Source organism: Oryctolagus cuniculus, chromosome 4, assembly GCF_051225735.1.
Source record: "Oryctolagus cuniculus isolate XC-2025 breed Fujian yellow rabbit chromosome 4, ASM5122573v1, whole genome shotgun sequence".
In the NCBI taxonomy this organism is placed as follows: Eukaryota; Metazoa; Chordata; class Mammalia; order Lagomorpha; family Leporidae; genus Oryctolagus; species Oryctolagus cuniculus.
The window spans coordinates 77,788,650-77,808,520 of record NC_142870.1 but is presented as its reverse complement, the minus strand read 5'-3'; the positions used below and the strand labels follow the sequence as shown (position 1 = coordinate 77,808,520).

The window sequence follows — 19,871 nt, the reverse complement described above, 5'->3', positions numbered from 1 at the left end:
GAGGCAGATGGGAAAAAAGGAGAGGGAATTTGGATAGCCAATGATAGGAAAAAAGTGAAAATCACCATGCAAAATATGAAGGTGAGGGAGAATAAGAAGCCAGAGAAGGTAGGCATACCCAGACCCGACCCATTGTGCTCAGCCTCAGCTGGGTCAGAGATAGGTGATCCTAGGACAGAATCAAAATAAAGGTCAGGGACTTGACATGGGGGACCTTTGGTTTATAGGACACAACAGCCTATGCTATTACAGTATTGAAGATGGGCCCAGGTTTCAAAGATGGAGAAGGCAGACTCAAGGAGAGCTGGGTTATTGGTGACTGAGACCCACAGGTGCTCCATGACTGCATAGAGCCAGTGAGCTGCCCGTGTCTCAAGACCACTGCTTCCCTCAGTCTTCTCCCTGGATTTTCTTCATGACACTCATCCCTAAGTTTTGACATGACTTCTGTGCCACTGATTTGTGAACCTGTGGTGTATAGATTCACATAGTTGACTTTTCAGAAAGCAAAGCAGCCTTTATTTCCTTTTATAGAGATGTTGGCATTTCCAGTAGGTAAAGTCACCATGGATGCACAAAATCTCTTTTACAGTACACATAAATTGGACTTTGATGATGGTTTTCCTGATACAGCTCCAAGTTCCACCTTGCTGTTCATTTGTCCTTTGATGATAAGATGGAAACTTCGCTCCCAGATCCCTTTGCTACCAAGGCAGCAGGGTGCCTTCTGCCTCCGTTGCACGGACTGATCCCCACTGTGGATGGTCTCTCTTGGTGGAGACAGTCATCAAGGACGCTGCACGGAGACATCTCTCCTGCCAGGCTCCCACTCCTGCTACTCAGTCCCTCTTGCTGCTCCAGAGCTGCTGCTTAATCGGCACTCATTCCTGGCACTCTTGTAGCTGCCAGTCAGGCAACTCTGCTCACACGGTTCCCTCCAACTTCACATTGCTGCTCTCCTCATGGCTGTGCCTGGCCCAGTTTCTCTGAAAGCCTTCTCTTCTGCTGCATCTGCCCCTCTCACCATTAAATGTGCTTGTGTCTATGGGCCAGGGGTTACCTTCAGCACCCTGGTTTCCTGTGATGCATACAACTATGTATCAAACTATGTGTTCGATGGTGTTGATCAATTCAATAAAGCTCAATTCAATAAAGCAGTTGGGGGTGCAAACGTGAAGCAGTCAGTATGCATGCCCCTGCCCCCAGAGCAGTTGTGGGCAGTGTCTGACTGCTCTCTTGAACCTGGGCTGCTCCCACCCACCCAGCTTGTGAGGGGAAAGTCCTCTGGTTTCTCTTTCTCTATATAGCACCTTGCTTCTCACCCATCTAACTGTAGCCCTTGACATTCACGTCCATTGGTTCTGCAGCTCATCTTTCTCTCATTCTGTTATACAGTCCAGAGTGAACTTTAGGAATTTTCTACCTTTGTGTAGGAACACATGGAACTGATACCTAAAGAACTCTTTCCCACCTCAATATTTACTTATTTCCAGTTACTCATCTCCACTGAATAAAGTCCTAGATCATACTATAATTACATTTGTTAAAAGGTGTGCCTTATATACAAATGTGGAGTATAAACAAAATAATAAGGATTAGAAAAAATGCAATTACACTACCAAATAGTATCAAGTGGCACATTAGGAAAAAAAAAGATGAGCACATTTCTGGTCAGAGACTTGCTTGACTGCCTTCTTGATTCTTCTCAGTGGTATCGTGTACTCTCTCTGCATCAGCTGTGAGCTGTGTTCAGAGAGAGAGCCAGGCAGGAATGGCCAGATTGACTAGCCTTTCTTTTGCTGCCTAAATTCTTCTTTCTCTGCTTCCCTGCAATGCCTCTCCTCCATCCTCCGTTTTCTCTGTTTCTCATTTGCTTTAGAACTGCTAGGACTGCTGGGGAAATGGTACCAATTAAGGTAAAAGGGATATAAATACAAGATAAATAACTTTCCTGGCTTCAGGTATTCCCAGAGAGAGCTGAAAGCATACATTCTTACAAGTGGCCAAGGGGCCGGAAGCCATATTAAACAAGTTAAATCTAGTTCCCAGCTTAAAACCTTCACTTATCTAAACCCTATTTAGTAACTACAGAAGAGCAACACTAAATCAGAACTATGGATAGCTATGTGACATGATTTTGCTGTGTTGAGAAATCAGCATATCCTAACTTACTGTCACTGGTCTGAAATCCTTAGGAGACGTTATGCTCCTAGAGGACATTCAGTAAAGTCGGGAAAAATTTTGGGTTGTTATCATCATGGGGGTACTGCTGAAATCTAATTGGTAGAGGCCAAGGTTGGTAAATATTCTGCAATATACAGGACAGTCCCTAAGGCAAAGATTTATATAGTGCACCATGTCAAGAGTTCCCAGGTCAGAAAACCTTTCTTTAGGGGATACCTATTTCTATTGTATATTTTTAAATTTTTACTTATGATCTCATGGATACTCACTGTTCACCAAAAATAGCAGTATCACCCGTTTGTGACAGGCTGGAGGTAGGAACAGCAACAGAGAGCACAATCCCAGGGAACCATTAAGCTCACATGCTTCCTGTCCAAGACTCCCAGTGAGATCCCCAAGTTGTCTCCAGGACCTGGTGACAACACCACAGGTACTGCAGTGGGTCTTGTCTAGACTTTGCCAAATATATGGTCTCCTTGGTTAAGTCTGCACTCCAGCACTGACAGTGACGTTGGTATTAGTGTATTGAGGCCATTTTAGATAGCAGAGGTAGCTCATGACTATACCTGTGCTCTCTCTAACCGAGACCAAAATTCTCAAGTCATTACTAAAATTTTAAAAAGTAGGTTTGTGACTTTTCATCCTAATTTTCTCCCTAATGTAAGTATTGGGTCTCATTTTCAAGGCTTTCCTTCTATAGGTTGCCAAGATTCTATTCAATGGACTCTCTGACCTCATTTCTGCCCCTAATCCTTTGGCCTGTGTTGTCCTCAGGCTGCTGGGCTCAGCCAGGAGGCTGTGTTCTGTTGGGCTATATTGGGATTACCTGGGTTTAGAGGCAGTAGGGTAACTAAAAGAAGTCCTGGACTTAACTGTCAAAACAAACCCAGCTCCAGAAACTTCAAGCTGTGTGCCCCTCACCTTGGGTGCTCTAGGAGGTAGCTCTCTGCACCTAAGTCCCTGGCCCTGCATTGCTTTCCACATGAGTTTGAAAACTGTTTGTAAACTAAAAGCACACTGGTTATGGAATTTTATTGCTCTCTCATCACCTAAGGGCTTGGGTTCATCTTCCAAATGGCTTCAAGTTACCTATTTTCTCCCCCAAACTGATCTATTTTAGAAAATAAAGGAAATAAGTCATCAATATGGCACTATAGGATAAGCCATAGCTTATGAAACTCTTAGGCCTACTGAGTTTTGAAGGACATTGCGTGTTCCACTCAGATAAGCACATAAGCAGTTTACAAAGAGGGGCGTCTTCAAAACCATGCTCTGTCCTACTTTCAGTAACTCTGAGCGGAACTCCAAGAATGGTTGTGTCCAAATCCTTAGAAGACTTGTCTACCGCGAGGTCTGGCTCTGAAAGTGGAGACTAAACTCTTCCGGGGCTGCTCGCGGGGCCGACACATGCTGGTTAACTGAACGGGGTCAGTCCTGTGCTCTACGATGTTGAAAGGACAGGCTTTCAGGTGTTCAGACATGGAGATGACTTCATTAAACTCCCAGCTCTTGACTTTGGAGAAGAGGCTGCTGAACTGCCAGATCTGTGGAGAAGGATAGAAAGAAGCTCAGAGGTGAACTTCGTAGTGTAGAAGCCAGCCTGCAGGCGCTACCCAAAGAAACGCCTCTCTGCTCTTCCTAGTCTCCGCTCCCAGAGTGTTGGGTGGCTGCTACAGACGTGTGTTAGTTCCTTCCCCAGCACGCAATCCCTAGCTCCCCTTCCAATTAATAATCTTCCCAACTAGCCATGGAGTTGTGTAGGAATGACTAACAGCGGTCAGCATTTGAACATAACATTCCCTGCTCCCTGAGCAGCAACAGTGATTAGTTCTAGCGTAGATACTCAGGTCAAATAGGACCTACAAGAGCACCCCAAAACTTGGAGAAATTAAAAAAGAAGACTCTCTTTTTCCCTTTCTGGAGCCCTAGGTGCTTCAGCAGCTACCAGGGACCACCAAGAGAGAACTGTCTTAGAATGGAGCCATTGCTGAGGAAATAGAGATAAGAAATAGAAAAAGATCATTTGGATGCAATTTTTAAACTGCTAGATCAAACTTTACTTGAAGCAATTACGCTTGTATAAGCCAATAAATATCCATTGTTGTTGATGATACTTTAGGTTGGTATCTATTTATTGAAATTTGAAGTCCTCTCACTAATAAGGGTCTTCTACAACAGGCACCTGAGGGGAAGTCCATGAGTCAGGTGCTCAATAAAACACTCTCTGGTTTTTCCACATGGGAAGTGATGGCAAAAACCACTGGTCGTCAAAACTGTTTATGTGAGTGTAGGTATAGCCCAATACCCTTTCAACCGCCTACTTCACATGAACCTCAGTTTCTTCTCATTACTCCTATAGAAGAAAATTATTTCCTGGAATCTTATACCTATTTCTGTTTTTACTTTAAAAAGTCACTTTAGTAAGAGTGGCCTTTAGCTTCAACTACACTCTCTTTATTCTTTCTGCAAGGAGGATAGTTTGTTTCAATTGATACCGAAGAGTGATCAGCAATCACTGAATTGGGAATGAACATAGGCTGAAAAATAATGAAATTTATAGTATGTGAATTGCATAATTTGCATCTGATTTTATAGAGACGTGTATTATGCAGTTTCAAAAATACCATTCCTATGGGAAGCATCCTAGTCTCATTTGTGCTTATGCCTAATGTGGTTAGTTTGGCAGTGAATTCAGGTATGGATGCATGAAGCAGTCTTACAATTATTTTTTTGAAGAACACTGCTTAGGGAATATACAGTGTGAAACATGCAAAATGCTTTGACATAATCAATAAAAAGAGATGTAAACAACCCTAACTCCCCAAATGCCAAGTTTCAAACACCCACACATGAAGAAGAAACTCAAGAGTGAGGTTATGGAATTGTTGGCCTAAATGGGTGTGACAAGTTCATGGTGCAAATTACCAACATACCAACCATGAGAAAGAATGCTACAGGCACTTTGGACTCCATAAATAAGGAGTCTCCCTTCTGTATGATACAATCTGGTAGAAGTTCTAATAGAGTTAAGCAAACATGAGCCAAGAAGGAATAAGGTTTTCTGAAGAGAAATCTTTGATTTGTATGGTGGAGTTTTTTTTCTCAATTAATTAAGCATTTGAACCAGGGGAAATCAGGGGAAATTCAATGAGAATTTCAAAATGCCCATATCAAAGGGAAAAGCTGTGTTTAAAATTTTAGTTTGCATGAGACGAAAGGAGATTTGCCAGCATACTGTATCAATTATAGACCAAGCAGGAAACAGATGGCACCCTCAAATTGGGTAAATAGAGAATTTTTTAAAGGAATAATTTACAAATATATAGGCAGAGAACAGTACCCAGAGACAGTAACCATCTAGAGAGTTAGTGCCCTAGGCCTGATAGAGAAGAAGAAAGGACCCAGAATGAGTCATTCCTTGGAGAGATCACCTGTTAGAACCCCCTCCAGTGCAGAGACATAACCAGTCCGTGTCATGAAGGGGAGGGGGCATGCCGGGGGACAACCAGAAGACTGGCTGCTTCAACCCCATTCTACCCCCCCCCCATTTCCTGCTGAAACACCCTGATTAGATTATCCTAATGGCAAGCTAGAGGGCAAGGGAGCCAGTTGAGGCAATTGGTAGGGTTCAGCCTCCTGGAGGGAAAGACCAAGATGGAAAAGGATGCAGAGTAGGTCATGTGAGCAAACAGATGATATTCATGACACATGGATAAAGGTAAACAGGTGTTACCATCTATACTGCTATTTGTGTGTTTCTGGGTCTGTCTGCTCTATTAGACTGACCTCCATGAGCCAATCTTATTCCCAACCATTGTCTCAGTGCCTATCACAGTGCTTACCACATGGACAGCGCTTAATAAATATTTACTGAATGAATAAATAAGTCTCTGAGTGTTTACTTGCCTGTCTGTGGACTTTCCAGGAGGTACCTCCATGGGAATACCTCTTCTTCTTCCATTGCAAGAGGACCATTCCTCTCTCCTGTAACAAAGTGGCACAGATATTCCTCATCAGCACGGATACCTGAGAGAGCTGGGCCAGGCTGATGCTGTCCAAGAACCCAGCAATGTACTGCAAAAGCTCCAGGGGCAGGCTGGTTAGAGTGTTCTGGCTTTTTCCTCGACGGCCTGAGAGATGGTTGGTCTTCCCTCCTTCACTCAGCTCTGGAGCAACCTCTGGCTTGATGGCAAAGGTCTTGAGCTCCTGACTATAGATCACTTTTGCCTTTTGCCCTGGAGGACGGAAATGGTTTTGAACAAAGGTACATCCCAAGTAGGCAAGGGGGCATCGATGCTGGAACCAGCCATTGAGACAGGACTGAATGTCTGTGTGGACGTTCTTGAAGTGCAGGGGGAATTCGTCTCTTCTGAAGAATTTGTTGCAAGTGAAAGTGAAGGCAGAGCTGCTCTTGTTGTGTCTCCTGGTCACACACTCACTGTGGAGCTCTACATGGAGCCCTCCTGGACTGGCAGTGGTCAGGAGGTCAGCTAGCACTGTCCCTGAGGAAAACTGTTCCGGCTCAAAGGTGTATGTCTGTGTGGCAAAATCCATGAATAGCCCATCAATGCTCCTGGATTCCGAGATGACATGACCTTTGAGTTCTCTTTCCAAAGCACACTGGAGGGTGGTCTTGATGAGGTCTGATTTTGGCAGGTCCTCTACCGTGATTCCCAGATCTGAAGTATCTACTGCCTTGTGTTCACTTGGCCTGCAGCTCAACATGGCGTCCCCAACTCGAGCTCGTTTTCCACAGTAGCTCACAGGCACCTTGAAGGTGTACACAGTCTTAACTTCCTGAGCTTCAAGGTTGCCATAGACAAAGTCTCTCTCCTTGGGTGTACAAGCAGCCATCTGACCAAAATGAATCAGCATCCGCCCATTGTGCACTAGGTACATGTTATAGTCCTTGGCATCCACAGCTGTCTTCAATCTTTCCAGCACGCCGTCCTGCCAGGGGGCAAGCCCTGTTTTTTCCACAGCTGCCAGAAAGTCCCTCTGCTTCTGATTTGCCTGTGGTTCTTGCCCTTTGGCAACACCCTCTCCATCTGCTTTGTTATTGTCACTGGAATCTTGTTCTCTCCCTGGGCCATTCTTGCTCTTGCTGTCACAGCTTGCTGATGAATTTGCTAAAGCAGCAGCGGCTTGTTCTTTACTAAACATATTTTCCCACTTGCCAAATTTGTCCAGGGCCATCCCTTCTTTGGTTTTGGCCAGCGCCTCTCGTTCTTCTTGACTCAACTCTGCCACCTCCCCATTGGCTGCTGACAGACAACCTTGTGGTACTAAACTAGAATTCTCTCCCCCCACAGCCCCTCCCATTTCTTCCCAGTTGGTTTCTCCATTCATGGTTGGCTCCTCCTCCGTGGCATCTCTAGTCTCTGGGAAAAGTTCTACCATCTTCAAGGATCTGAAGAGGACCTTCTGGTCCTGGAGGGCCAGGGCTGTGTCCAAACACTCTTCGCTTGGAGTCTCTTTCATGATGTTCTCATGAAGAGTTGTCTCTGAGTCCACATTTGGCCAGCGGTTCCACTCCATGGAGCAGCAGACCACGCTGGCAGGACACACCTGCAGGTGCTTGGCCAATTTGTGGCGGGACATGGAAAGGGGGCAGCCATATTCAGAGTTGAGACACGGAACCTGCTCCAAAGGGCAGAGGAGCTCGTGCTCCGTCTCCTTGCACATGTGGAAGGTAGCCCCGCAGAGCAGGCGGCAGCTTATCACCAGGCAGGAGACGCTGGGCTCCACAGGAACATGGCAGTGGCGACTGATGCAACCCTCACAATGCCGGTGCTGCCCAGGTGGGGGCCTGTGTACTCTGCCCTGCAGACACGGAGGTGGGGGGAAGAGGAGAAGGGAAAGGAGAAGGCAAATGAATGCTGTAAGAGAAGCTCCATGCATAGCCGTCACTATTAATTTACTTATTTGCTAGATATACTTTTTCTTTGGTATGATCTTGTAATATATAGAAAATCATGGAAGAGGGAGCAAAAAAAAAAAAAAAATCACAAACCCACAATTCAGAAACAACAGCCACAAGCATTCTTTTTAAAATTTCCTAATGGTTTATTCTACATGTGTAATAGATAAGTTTAAGATAGAGGAAGAACAGTTAAAAACAATGGACTGCAGTGTTGACAAATGCTGTTTTTGAGTTGTGGTTGTGGGGGATGTATATCACATAGTTAATACTATAAAAACAATTTTGTATCCTGATTTTTAACTTGATGTTATGAGACTAGATTGTTTTATTAATTTTTTTTTGTGAATTTTCTTTACAATGGCAGTGGAACAATCCAGAACATAGGCATGCTGTCCCTTATTTGACCAACTGCCACCAGAAGGCAAGCCGGGAGTATGGAGGCCAGACCTGGCTTTCCTCACATTCACAGCCCTAGAACCTAACAGGGGAACTGAACCACTGCAGGGACTCAATAATGTTTGCTGAGTGAAGAAATTATTAGCCATTCATGTTGTTGCTGACTCTCTCTCTCTCTCTTTTTGGCTATTTTACTTGTCCAAATTCACTAAAATCTTTGCTCATGAATCTTTCTCATCTCTCTGCTTCTTCCTACTCTCTGTTAGTTTCTTCCAAATTCTGTTCAGTGTTTCTGGTTTTGCAAAAAGCTGATAAATATCAAACCAGAGGACGAGTGTACCAGCTGCTGGGTCTACAGGTTAAATGAGGCAAGACCTGTACCTTCCCAAAAATGAGTACCCAATAAACAACCATTACTCACCATAGCTTCCCAATTTCTTCTCACGTCTTAATTCTGGAGAAAATAAGAATTTGCATGATTAGTAAGAAAAGTATTATGGTTAACTATATTATCAGTGGTCAAAGAGACTTCACATACTCTCTCATTTAATCCTTTCCACCCCTTGGAGATGTAATTCCCCCCTTTTTATGGTTAAGAAAATGGAAGCTGGAAGAAGTTTAATAACTTATCCAAGGTCTCACAACGCTAAGTAGTAGAATCAAATTTCAGGCTCCATACTGTGCTGGCCCAAGGTCCTCTCACTGACCCACACTGCCCCCTGATGGAGCACAGTTTTTTCACAACATGCATTTTTCTATGAACTTTTGGAAGACCTCTTATATGCATGAATTTCAAATTTTTGCACCAAAATAAACATATCTTTTAATTCCATTATCCCATGAACTTTTTGAATTATTCTCATAGGCTGCTGACATGGTGCAATTTAATGCTTAGTGCCTCAACAAATATTTCCTAAAAATAAGGACATTTTCCTTTGTAATTACAGTAACATTGTCTCACTTAAGAAAACTAAAAATAATATTCTAATATCATGTAACATGTTGTTGACATTAAAATTTTCCCAGTTGCACCAAAAATTACTTCTACAGTAATTTTTGTTAAATTTCAGCTTTTGAAGAAGAATGTTTTTAAGGACAATTTATTGAATTTGGTATTTAAGACTTTTTTAGCCTCTTTTATTCTGAAAGACTCTCTTTCAGGTTTTCTTTTTCAGGAGAAACAATGGCTCAAGAAGGTTATAGTCGGCCGGCGCCGCGGCTCACTAGGCTAATCCTCCACCTTGCGGCGCCGGCACACCGGGTTCTAGTCCCAGTCGGGGCGCCGGATTCTGTCCTGGTTGCCCCTCTTCCAGGCCAGCTCTCTGCTATGGCCCGGGAGTGCAGTGGAGGATGGCCCAAGTGCTTGGGCCCTGCACCCCATGGGAGACCAGGAGAAGTACCTGGCTCCTGCCATCGGATCAGCGCGGTGCGCCGGCCGCAGCGCGCTGGCCATGGCGGCCATTGGAGGGTGAACCAACGGCAAAGGAAGACCTTTCTCTCTGTCTCTCTCTCTCACTGTCCACTCTGCCTGTCAAAAAATAAAATAAAATAAAATAAAATAAAATAAAACTTTAAAAAAAAAAGAAGGTTATAGTCTAGCTAATACATTTATTCATCTGTCGGTGCAGCCATCCATCCACCCTACAATCTGTTGATTACTTACCTTGTGAGCATAAGGGTTACTTGGACTGCTTGCTAACACGATTCTTAAATACTGCAGTTCATTATAATTAGCTATGATGCTTGTTTAACCTCTAGATTTGCCCTGTTCAATATGGTAATCACCAGTCACATGTGGGTTTTTAAATTTAAATTGGTCAAAATGAAATAAAGTGGGCAATTCAGCTCTTCAATCACACTAGCCACATTTTAAGTGCTCACTAGTACATGTGACTAGTAGCCACTCTATTGGACAACAGAAAAGAGAGTATTTGCATTTTTTCATAGAAAATTCTATAGGGGCTGGCGCCATGGCTCCCTTGGCTAATCTTCTACCTGTGGCGCCGGCACCCTGGGTTCTAGTCCCGGTTGGGGTGCTGGGTACTAGTCCTGATTGCTCCTCTTCCAGTCCAGCTCTCTGTTGTGGCCCGGGAGGGCAGCAGAGGATGGCCCAGGTGCTTGGGTCCCTGCACCCGCATGGGAGACCGGGAGGAAGCACCCGGCTCCTGGCTTCGATCGACACAGCGCTGGCCGTGGTGGCCATTAAGGGAGTGAACCAACAGAAGGAAGACCTTTCTCTCTGTCTCTCTCTCACTGTCTATAACTCTACCTGTCAAATAAAAAAAAAAATTATTTGTTAAAAAAAAAGAAAATTCTATAGGAAAGCATTGGTACAAATGCTAGCCACTCCCTTGACCTGAGTGAGGAGTGTGGAATTTATGTTTTTAACACATTCCCCAGCTGATTCTTATGCACATTAATAAATGAGAACTCTTATTTTAGATACCACGGGGTGACTATTGTGCCAGAGTGCTCTATCCTCCTGAAACAGAAGATGAGAATTTGCAAGCCAGAGCATCAGATAGGTTCAGGGACCAGTAGAAGGTGAACCAAGGTGCTAAATCCTGAGAAGGAGTTGAACAGAGACAGGAGTAGATGCTGAAAGAGTTGTGGGGGCTGGACTGAGCTGAAGTCGAGGTGTTTGTGTCCCCCCCCACCCCCCAACCCCAGCCAAATTCCCATTTGAAACATAATCCCCAGTGTGAAAGTATTTGAATGTCGGAGGTGATGGGATTAGTGTCCTTATAAAAGAGGCTCAGGATAGGTCCTCTTTGGACAGGATGCGGCGAGAAGACGGCTATCTGTAAACCAAGAAGCAGGCCCTTAACAGATAGCAAATCTGTCTCCAACTTGAACTTGGACTTCCAGCCTACAGGACTGCAAGAAATAAATTTCTGTTGTTTATAAGCTACCCAGTCCGTAGTGTTTTGCTATAGCAGCCCAAATACTAAGACTGTGGTGGAGCAGCATAAGATCAAGCAAGGAACACATCTTTTGGATCCAAGAGTCCAGCTGCTGATCTGTTAGCTTTCAGTTTAATGACAAATGGAATGCTGCCATTTCAGATCACTTCTGGGTTGAGGGTAGGGGAAACCCATTATGGATGAACTGTGGAATTTCTGAAATATTAAGCTAGAATATATGGAATAATTTGCACAAACTCAAGGGCCATTTAGCATTGTAACTGGGGTGTTAATCAGCAGTTGCAGAGGGATGGATGGAGTAGGAGGACTAAGTGTTAGAAACTGTGATGAGGGAGACTGACAACAGAAATAGGCAAGATGAGACTGGGAGGAGACATCTCAAGGGAGAATCAGACTTTTGTTTCTGGCTGGAGATGGGGAAAGAAGAGTCAAAGTTGATGCCAAACTTTTGAACCAGGAAAAAAAAATATTGGCTAAAAATTTAAGAAGAATTAGAGGTCTGAAGTGGCAAATATTTTGAAAGGCAAGTCAGGTACAGCAAGTTTAATTCAAGTTGCTTAAGGTGATGAAAGATCATGTGGACAGGAAGACGAGGGACTGGAGTATGTAGGGATGCATATTTGAGAATATCTACTTGAAAGTGAGAAAGGAAGCCATAACCAGGGAAGTGAGAACACAGAATAGAAATCTGATCCATGAAGTACATTAGTAAAATTTTGGGAAACATTAGGGAAAAGCAGAGCCAGACAAAAAGAGACCAGAAAGCTGAGAGAGCCAGGACTATATAGACACATTTGAAAGAGAGAGAGAGAGAGCACTACAGCCTCAAATTCTATTGCGAAGTTGAGAACAGAGATGACAACGCTGCTGCTTATGGGAGAGCCCCACAGAGCTGTTGCCAGAGCAAATGTGGCATTTCAGCTATGCAGTGGGATGCTTGGCTGTTCAAAATGTGGTGTTAGCTCAAAAGGAAGGCGGAAGTTTTGTGTTGGCAGGGCCTATGTCCTGGCCTAGAGAATGCGACTGTTTGCTTTCTATTCAGAAGAGAAATTCCTTAGTAAGGATGGAGTCTGAATGATTCAGCTTCCCACGCTGGGTTTTAGTTAGAAAAGAAGAGGCAGAACACAAAAATAGAATTAAATTGTACAGAAAAAGCTGCCAGCACCAGGAATGTCCAACTTCCTATTTGCCATCCTGTTGTACCAAGTAGAGCTCATTTGTTGGGAAGAGAAAAGAAGGGTTGGGTAGTTCTGTGTGCTCTCTGTGTATGTGTCCCAGCACAGGGTTGTGTCTGGCTAGAGGGACACTGGTGATGAATTCTAAGCCCAGTTATTTTCTGCCTTTCAGCTTGCAAAGAAGGTTCTTGGGAACAGTGTTATTAAAGCTGAGAATACTTGGATATAGACTTACTGCTCTATATTGATTTGAAGTTATTTGAAAATACAACTTTAAGAGGAAACAAATGCATCAGGCAATAAAGACTCTCTCCCTCTCTCGCTCTCACTCTATGTTGCTATTTAAAGATCTTCTGGAGTGATACTAGATGAGTGACTTTGAGAGAGGACATGTGTTGAGCAGAAAGACACAGTAGGTGAAGAATTTTGGCACTGGAAGGAAAGAGAAAGATAAACAGACAAAGGACATAAAAAAAATCTGACCCTTTTGCTGTCTATCTGGGGGCAGTTTTCTCGCAGAGATATGTCAATCCAGAATCCTTCATAGCCTAATTATTGCAGGAGAAGTAGTGCGACCAATTGTCATGGTTTTCCTGAGACTCTCCTGGTGTAGCACTGCAAGTTCTGTGGCCCAGGGAACCCCTCAGTCCTGACCAAACCTGGACAACTGATTGATGATCTTAAGTTGGAGTAACTGATGGTGCCCCCAAATGATCATATTTTATATGTATATGTACACATACACACACACACACGCACACAATTGGTTGCCTTATGACATGATATCTCCTTATTCAGTTCTCTGTTCCAGTGTCCATTGACTGAATCCTGATAAGTTCATTTGTTTTTCACGATATTGTTTTTCATTTGAAGACCCTCATCCCTCAGTTAAGGGTCATTCTTGTCACTCTCGTGGTCACTGCCTTGTGTAGGCCTTCATTTCTTCTCATTGCATCACTCCCCTACCCGTGGCTGGCCTTCCAGCTCAGTGCCCCCTCACTCCAGTGCACTTATATAGCTGCCAGCTTCATAATTTTTGAATTCCATTTTGTAAAACATCTTACCTCCCAGAAAAAAGATAAAAAATAGAAAAATTTAAAAATTGTACTCATTATTTTAAGAATGTAAACTCCCGTAATTTTCCCTCCTTTGGGCCCCCTCTAACTACCACAGAGCGTTCCTTAGGGATTCAAGTAGCACTGCTTCCATACTGTTAGCACAAGACAACCAGAGGGCATCTTTGTTTGCTAGGCCCGAGTTGGTAGTTTTTATTATTTACCTACATTAAGAGAAAAGGGAAGGGAAGAAGAGAGATTCAGCTTCTCTCTTGCGATTTGCTGTGGGCAGTGACTCGAGCTGTTGGGGGTGCTGTGAGCTATGACTATGAGAGAGGTTTTGCTGGGCGTCAGTGGAGCAGAAGGGCTAAAACCAGTGGGCTGTGGCCTGTCGTGGAGGGAGCACTAATGCCCTCCAGGCCTGTCCTGAGTGGCATCTGAGAGACTGGAGAGCAAGTGCAGCTAACACAGCTGCCAACATCCCATCAGGGTTCATGGACGAATTGAATTCAGTGGACTAGAGCCCTAAAGAGGGGAGCATTTTGAAAGATCTGTGAGTGTGATTTGAAATAAGTTTAGGAGGAAAGAGTAGTGATGTCAGATGGGTACTAATTTGGGATATCTTTTTTTTTTTTTAAGGCAGAAAAAGAGGTCTTTCCAATGGAAGATTAGATTAATGTACCTGCATTAAATGAACATGACTTCATCCAGCAGACTCCAGTTATGACAGACCCTCTGCATGCTGCCAGGATTATTTCCAGGGGGCTTGCAGACCTGTTCTTTTAAATACTTGCAGCCACAGAATCAGGAGTCTGGAGCAAGTAGAGGAGCAGAAATCCTCCATTGCACCATTCTCAAATGTCAACATGCATGGGAACCACATGGGCGATCTTTGTAAAATGCAGAATCTGAGTCAGGAGGACTGGGGTGAGGCCTGAGATTCTTACAAGTTCTGGAGACAGTGATGATCCAATGACCTCACTTGGAAAGGAAGGCTCCAGTTTGATCTCTTTGTTTCCTAGAGAAGAAACTGTGGTACATGGAAGTAGCAAGTGAACTGTCTTACCCATGCTCCCATAGTCTCTGGTCCTAATCACAGGCTTTTTTTTTTTTTTTCCTACTGTATTTTGATGTCTTATTGCAAAAGGCTATAAAAACCACAGTGCCTCATGGAGCTACCTGTGTAGGAGTGGCCATGAGCATATTCAGGCAGCTGAGATGGAACCCAGGGCAGAGCAGGACAGAGCCTGGAAGAATGAGGAGGAGGCGGTGAGCAAGTGTCACCAACAAGGTCAGGGTAACGCATATAGCAGGTGTATTTAAGTCACTGACTCAATCAAAAGAGAATGGGATTAACAAACAATAGCTTTGACATTCTTTACTATAGTTTTCATGTTAGCAGGCACACAGGGTTGATGTCAGGGAGATATTTTTAGGCAAGGGGCCTTCTTGCTCCCTTCACATGATATCAGTGACTATTCTGCGTCTTCATGTGGCTAGCCCTGGCAATAATGATTTATTTCTGAGCTTTATCTTCAATAAAAGTTAAAAACCAATGATATTCTTTGACTCTTAACCTACTAACCAGCCAATTAATTACTTTAATTATACATTGTTAATCTGATTGCTTGCTATGGAAATGCAAAATTCCATGGAAAGTAAATATAGAAAGTATAAATGTGTTAAGTAAGCCCCCTGCCTCTTGATATTTTAACAAAGCCAGTTGGCTGGGGAAAACTCCCTCATCTGACTTCACAATCCTGGGTTTCTAGGCTATGACACCACCTCCCTCACTAGCCCCTAAAAGTATAACCATCCTCTCCCAGATCTACTCAACTTCATAATCTGCAATTCTCCATCTATACTAGAAATCTTCTAACTTTAAACTTTTTAGTTATTTCATTCATTAATTAATTCTCAAACCTGGTGCTTATTGGTTTGTTGTCAACTGTATTTTAAATTACTGTTGTATTGGCAGAGAAAGTGCTTAACTGCCTGGATTACCTAGGTGTAGCTCTGAGTCAGCCCGTCGGCTTGATTGCTACTAAGCCAACACAGCCTAGTCTCACTAGGACGACACCTGGCTTGTACCATCTGGAGACTTTGGCACCATGCAAACCTTGGCAAAATTAAAGAAAGTTAGGCAATTATACACAGGGAACTTGAGTGTGCCTAGAAAATGGGCATAATTAGAACCCAGACAAGTACAACAGAGACATAAGGTATGTTTGGAGGCGGCAGAGGCAGACAGGAAGGAATTGGGAGTTAAGGTATGTGAGTAATTGCTTTAGGTCTCTTTGAACTTGGCCTTGGTGGCTTTAGCCTGTACACTTCCAAGTTCAGAGTGTACAGAATCCCTTCGGCTGCATAGGCCATGTCCCAGGATGTCCTTAGCTGAACTTTGAACCAGAGAAAAACAAGAAAATAATATCTCACTTATCTCTGCCACTATCCACAGATTCCAGAAGCTAAAAAATGATCTGCATATATTTGATAGTTTTCAATACCTCAAGTATCATTAGTCATTTTATCTTTGTCCCCGTGGATGAGCAAGTTTCAAGTCTAACAATTTTTGGTTTTGTTGTGTAAGTCTTTCAACTTGTAAAATACTTTCACTTACATTTAATAAGTCTATTTTGGATTCAAAAGAAGTGAGAAGAGAATTTCACTTGGGGCATATTCTTAGAGAAAAATAGGTTTTAAATGCTGCATGCACAGTTTAAATAGTACATGCAGTAAATACAGTTGTGCTGCGTTAACTGGAAGTGTGATATGGGAAATGGAATTTAAGCTACATGAGAGTGACTTGCAATTAATATGGCACCTGTTGAGTGGAGAAAAGATCACAGCATTTGGACTTTACAAAACACTAATTCTGGATTCTGGGTCTTTCACCTAACTCCTCACCCTCTGCTCTTTTCAGCACCCCCCCCTTCCCCATTATTACTGTAGACAGTTAGAACTTCAGCAATTCCACAGAACTACTCTGGTTGGCTATAGAAGAACCAGTTGAAGCTGTCCGAAAGTGGTTTAGATTCTAAGCTGCTCTAAGATTTTAAACTTGAAGCAGGAATTCACACATGACTGGTTCTTGTTCTCAGTGCCAATCCTTCCTCCCATATATAATTAAGTTGCTTACTAACCCTATTCCTTAGGGTACAAAGGTGGTGTGCCCACTTGAGCCTCCATCTGCAGGCCCACCACTCCGAATGCCCCCTCAGTGCACCTGTTCATGCTTGCAAAGCTTACCTGAATGGTACGGGCTGAGTCAGCATCGGCTGCACCTGCGTCTCGATTGTGAGCAAGGCAATTGCATGGAGATGGCTGGGCCGCCTCGGCTGCAGCACAGGACAGAGTTCTGTCGGGAAGGCAAGGAAAGGAGAGCAAACTTCAACAGAAATAGTTCAAGTGTTGCGAAGTTAAAAATAAAACTATATCACACGGGGCAATGTGACCAGGCTCAGCTTACGACTCTTCCCTTCCCTTCCATGTGTCAACACTTGCTTCCTTCTGGAGTGGCATTTAGCGGGGGAAGCCGGATGAGAAGTGGGCTTTTACATCAATGGGTGTTCTTTCCCTCGAAGAAGGAGGAGAATCCTCTTCAGAAGGATCATTTTCAAGGCCAGAGAAAACTCTCAGACTCCTGCGTGTGCAGCCGGCAGGCTGGTGCAGCATTTCAGGACAGCCAACTGCTCTAATTATAACCACACACTTCTCACCGAAGTCCATCACTGGCTGAAGCAGCAATTTGTGCAAGTGACATGCTGTCCTGTTTCTGTTTCTCCGATTCCTTGTCATGACAAGTGGATGGTTGTCCTCTCCCGGCCCTGATCTTTCCCAGGTGTCTGGGGAAGGAAGAGTTTGTAATTGTGAACTCAGGCACAGGGTTGTAAGTCCAGAGTGAAAGAATGAGAGGTGGAGAAGGCTTAGCTATCACTTAGTCCAGCTGCCTCATTTGAGATGAGACAGAGGTTCTGAGGAGATACACCATTCATCCAATCACACAGCTCCCAAGTAGAGAAGCCAGAGGCTCACCCAGTAGTTCTTCTAACTCCCAGTCTAGTGTTCTCCTTTATTTTACCCTCCTCAGACATACTCATTCTGAGGTCTTCTAAGAAATGATATATTCCTGACTTTACTAATTTTTCAGTGTGTGGCTTTGATTGTTAGTTACTCATACTCAACCTAATTTTTCCAAGTTGTGAAATGGGGATGACATTTGGTGTGACTGTGTATGAATACAAAGGCTCTTCAAAAAGTTCATGGGATTGTGTATCATGAAAAAAATAGTTTGTGTAGGTTTTGAAATTTTTTGCACCAAAGTGAACTTATTTTTAATTCAGTTTTCCACAATAATACACATGTGTATGTGTATACATACATACATATATATGTGTATAGTTGCTCAGTGTGCATTAATGCTGGCTATTATTTGAATATATTATTGACTAAAACCAGATGTGGTAAATCTGATGCAATTAGCAGTTACTGGATACTGCTTTTCCCTGGATCCTCCCATGCATGTATGTCCATAGCGGTAAACTTATTTCACTTGAGTAACCAGCAGTTGAAAATTGAGAAATGTTCTTTAACAGGGCTGGTGCTGGTGCACAGAAGGATAAGCCTCCGCCTAAAGGGTTGGCACCCCATAAGGGCACCAGTTTGAGTATCGGCTTCTCCACTTCCAGTCCATCTCCTTGCTAATGTGCCCGGGAAAGCAGCAGAAGATGGACCAAGTGCTTGGGCCACGTGGGAGACCTGGAGGAGGCTCCTGGCTCCTGGCGTTGGATCGGCCCAGCTCCAGCCGTTGCAGCCATTTGGGGAGTGAACCAGTGGATGGAAGATTCTCTCTCTCTCTCTCTCTCTCTCTCCATCTCTGCATTTCAAATAAATAAATAAACAAATCTTTTTAAAAAATAAGAAATGTTCTTTAATGGCCGGCGCCAGGGCTCACTAGGCTAATCCTCCACCTGTGGCACCGGCACACCGAGTTCTAGTCCCAGTTGGGGCGCCAGATTCTGTCCTGGTTGCCCCTCTTCCAGGCCAGTTCTCTGCTGTGGCCCGAGAGTGCAGTGGAGGATGGCCCAAGTGCTTGGGCCCTGCACCCACATGGGAGACCGGGGGGAAGCACCTGGCTTCTGGCTTCGGACCAGCGCGGTGCGCCGGCCGCAGCCACTAGGGGGTGAACCAACGGAAAAGGAAGACCTTTCTCTGTCTCTCCTTTCTCTGTCTCTCTCTCACTGCCCACTCTGCCTGTGCAAAAAAAAAAAAAAAAAAAAAAAAAAAAAAAAAGTTCTTTAATGATTCTGCATCCTGCAACTTTGCTGAACTCCTTTGTCAGTTCAGTTTTCTCATAGATTTCTGGTGCCATCCATAAATAGAGATATTTTCACTTCTTCCTTTCCAGTCTGGATGTTTTTTACTTGCCTTTTTTGCCTTGTTGTCCTACCAAGCACTTCCAGCACTGTGTTGAACAAGGGTGATGACAGCAGCCATCTCTGACTTCTTCCTGCCCTTAGGGGAATGTGTTCAGACTTTCACCAGTAACTGTGCTGTTATCTATAGATTTGTGCAGATGGTTTCTATCAGGTTCAAGAAGAGAAGTTTGAGACTCTTAGTTTATGGAGTGCCTTTATCATGAGAGTGGAATTTTGTCACGTGTTTCTGTGCCTACTGAGATGATCCTGTGGTTTTTGTCTGCTAGTCTATGTTTAGGTTGCATATTACTGTGATGAATTGTATCGAACCTACTTTCCATTCTTAGCTAAACTGCACTTGGTCATGGTATATAATCCTTTCTCTGTGTTGCTGGAATTTAGTGATGATTTGTTGCATTTATGTCCAGAAGAATAATTTTCTTGTGATGTCTGTTTTTGATTTTGGCATCAGAGCAATACTGTTTCATAGGATGAGTTAGGAAGTAGACTCTAGGGAAGTGGCACTGTGGTGTAGGGCTAAGCCTCTGCCTGCAGTACCAGCATCCCATATGGGCACTGGTTCATGTCCCAGCTGCTCCTCTTCCAATCCAGCTCTCTGCTATAGCCTGGGAAAGCAGTGGAAGGTGGCCCAAATCCTTGGGCTCTTGCACCCTTGTAGGAGACCTGGAAGAAGCTCCTGGCTCCTGGCTTCAGATCGGCACAGCTCTGGCCATTGAGGCCAATTGGAGAGTGAATTAGCGGATAGAAGACCTTTCTCTGTCTCTCCTCTCTCTGTG

At 43.9% G+C, this 19,871-nt stretch overlaps 1 protein-coding gene across 2 annotated transcripts; it reads right to left on the bottom strand.

Moving 5' to 3' along the window:
* Positions 1–496: 496 nt before the first annotated feature.
* On the bottom strand, positions 497–17,353 carry FBXO40 (F-box protein 40). 2 transcript variants are annotated; one of them, XM_008266858.5, is made up of 5 exons: positions 17,127–17,353; positions 16,907–17,015; positions 8,925–8,957; positions 6,091–8,007; positions 497–3,728 (listed from the first exon to the last, which is right to left on the bottom strand). In XM_008266858.5, the coding sequence occupies exons 3-5, from the start codon at positions 8,925–8,927 to the stop codon at positions 3,513–3,515; spliced, it is 2,136 nt and encodes a 711-aa protein (XP_008265080.3). In that variant the 5' UTR covers positions 8,928–8,957; positions 16,907–17,015; positions 17,127–17,353; the 3' UTR covers positions 497–3,512. The 2 variants fall into 2 exon arrangements, with proteins under 2 accessions (XP_008265080.3, XP_089187895.1); XM_089331769.1 differs by having other exon boundaries at positions 17,113–17,330.
* Positions 17,354–19,871: the final 2,518 nt, after the last annotated feature.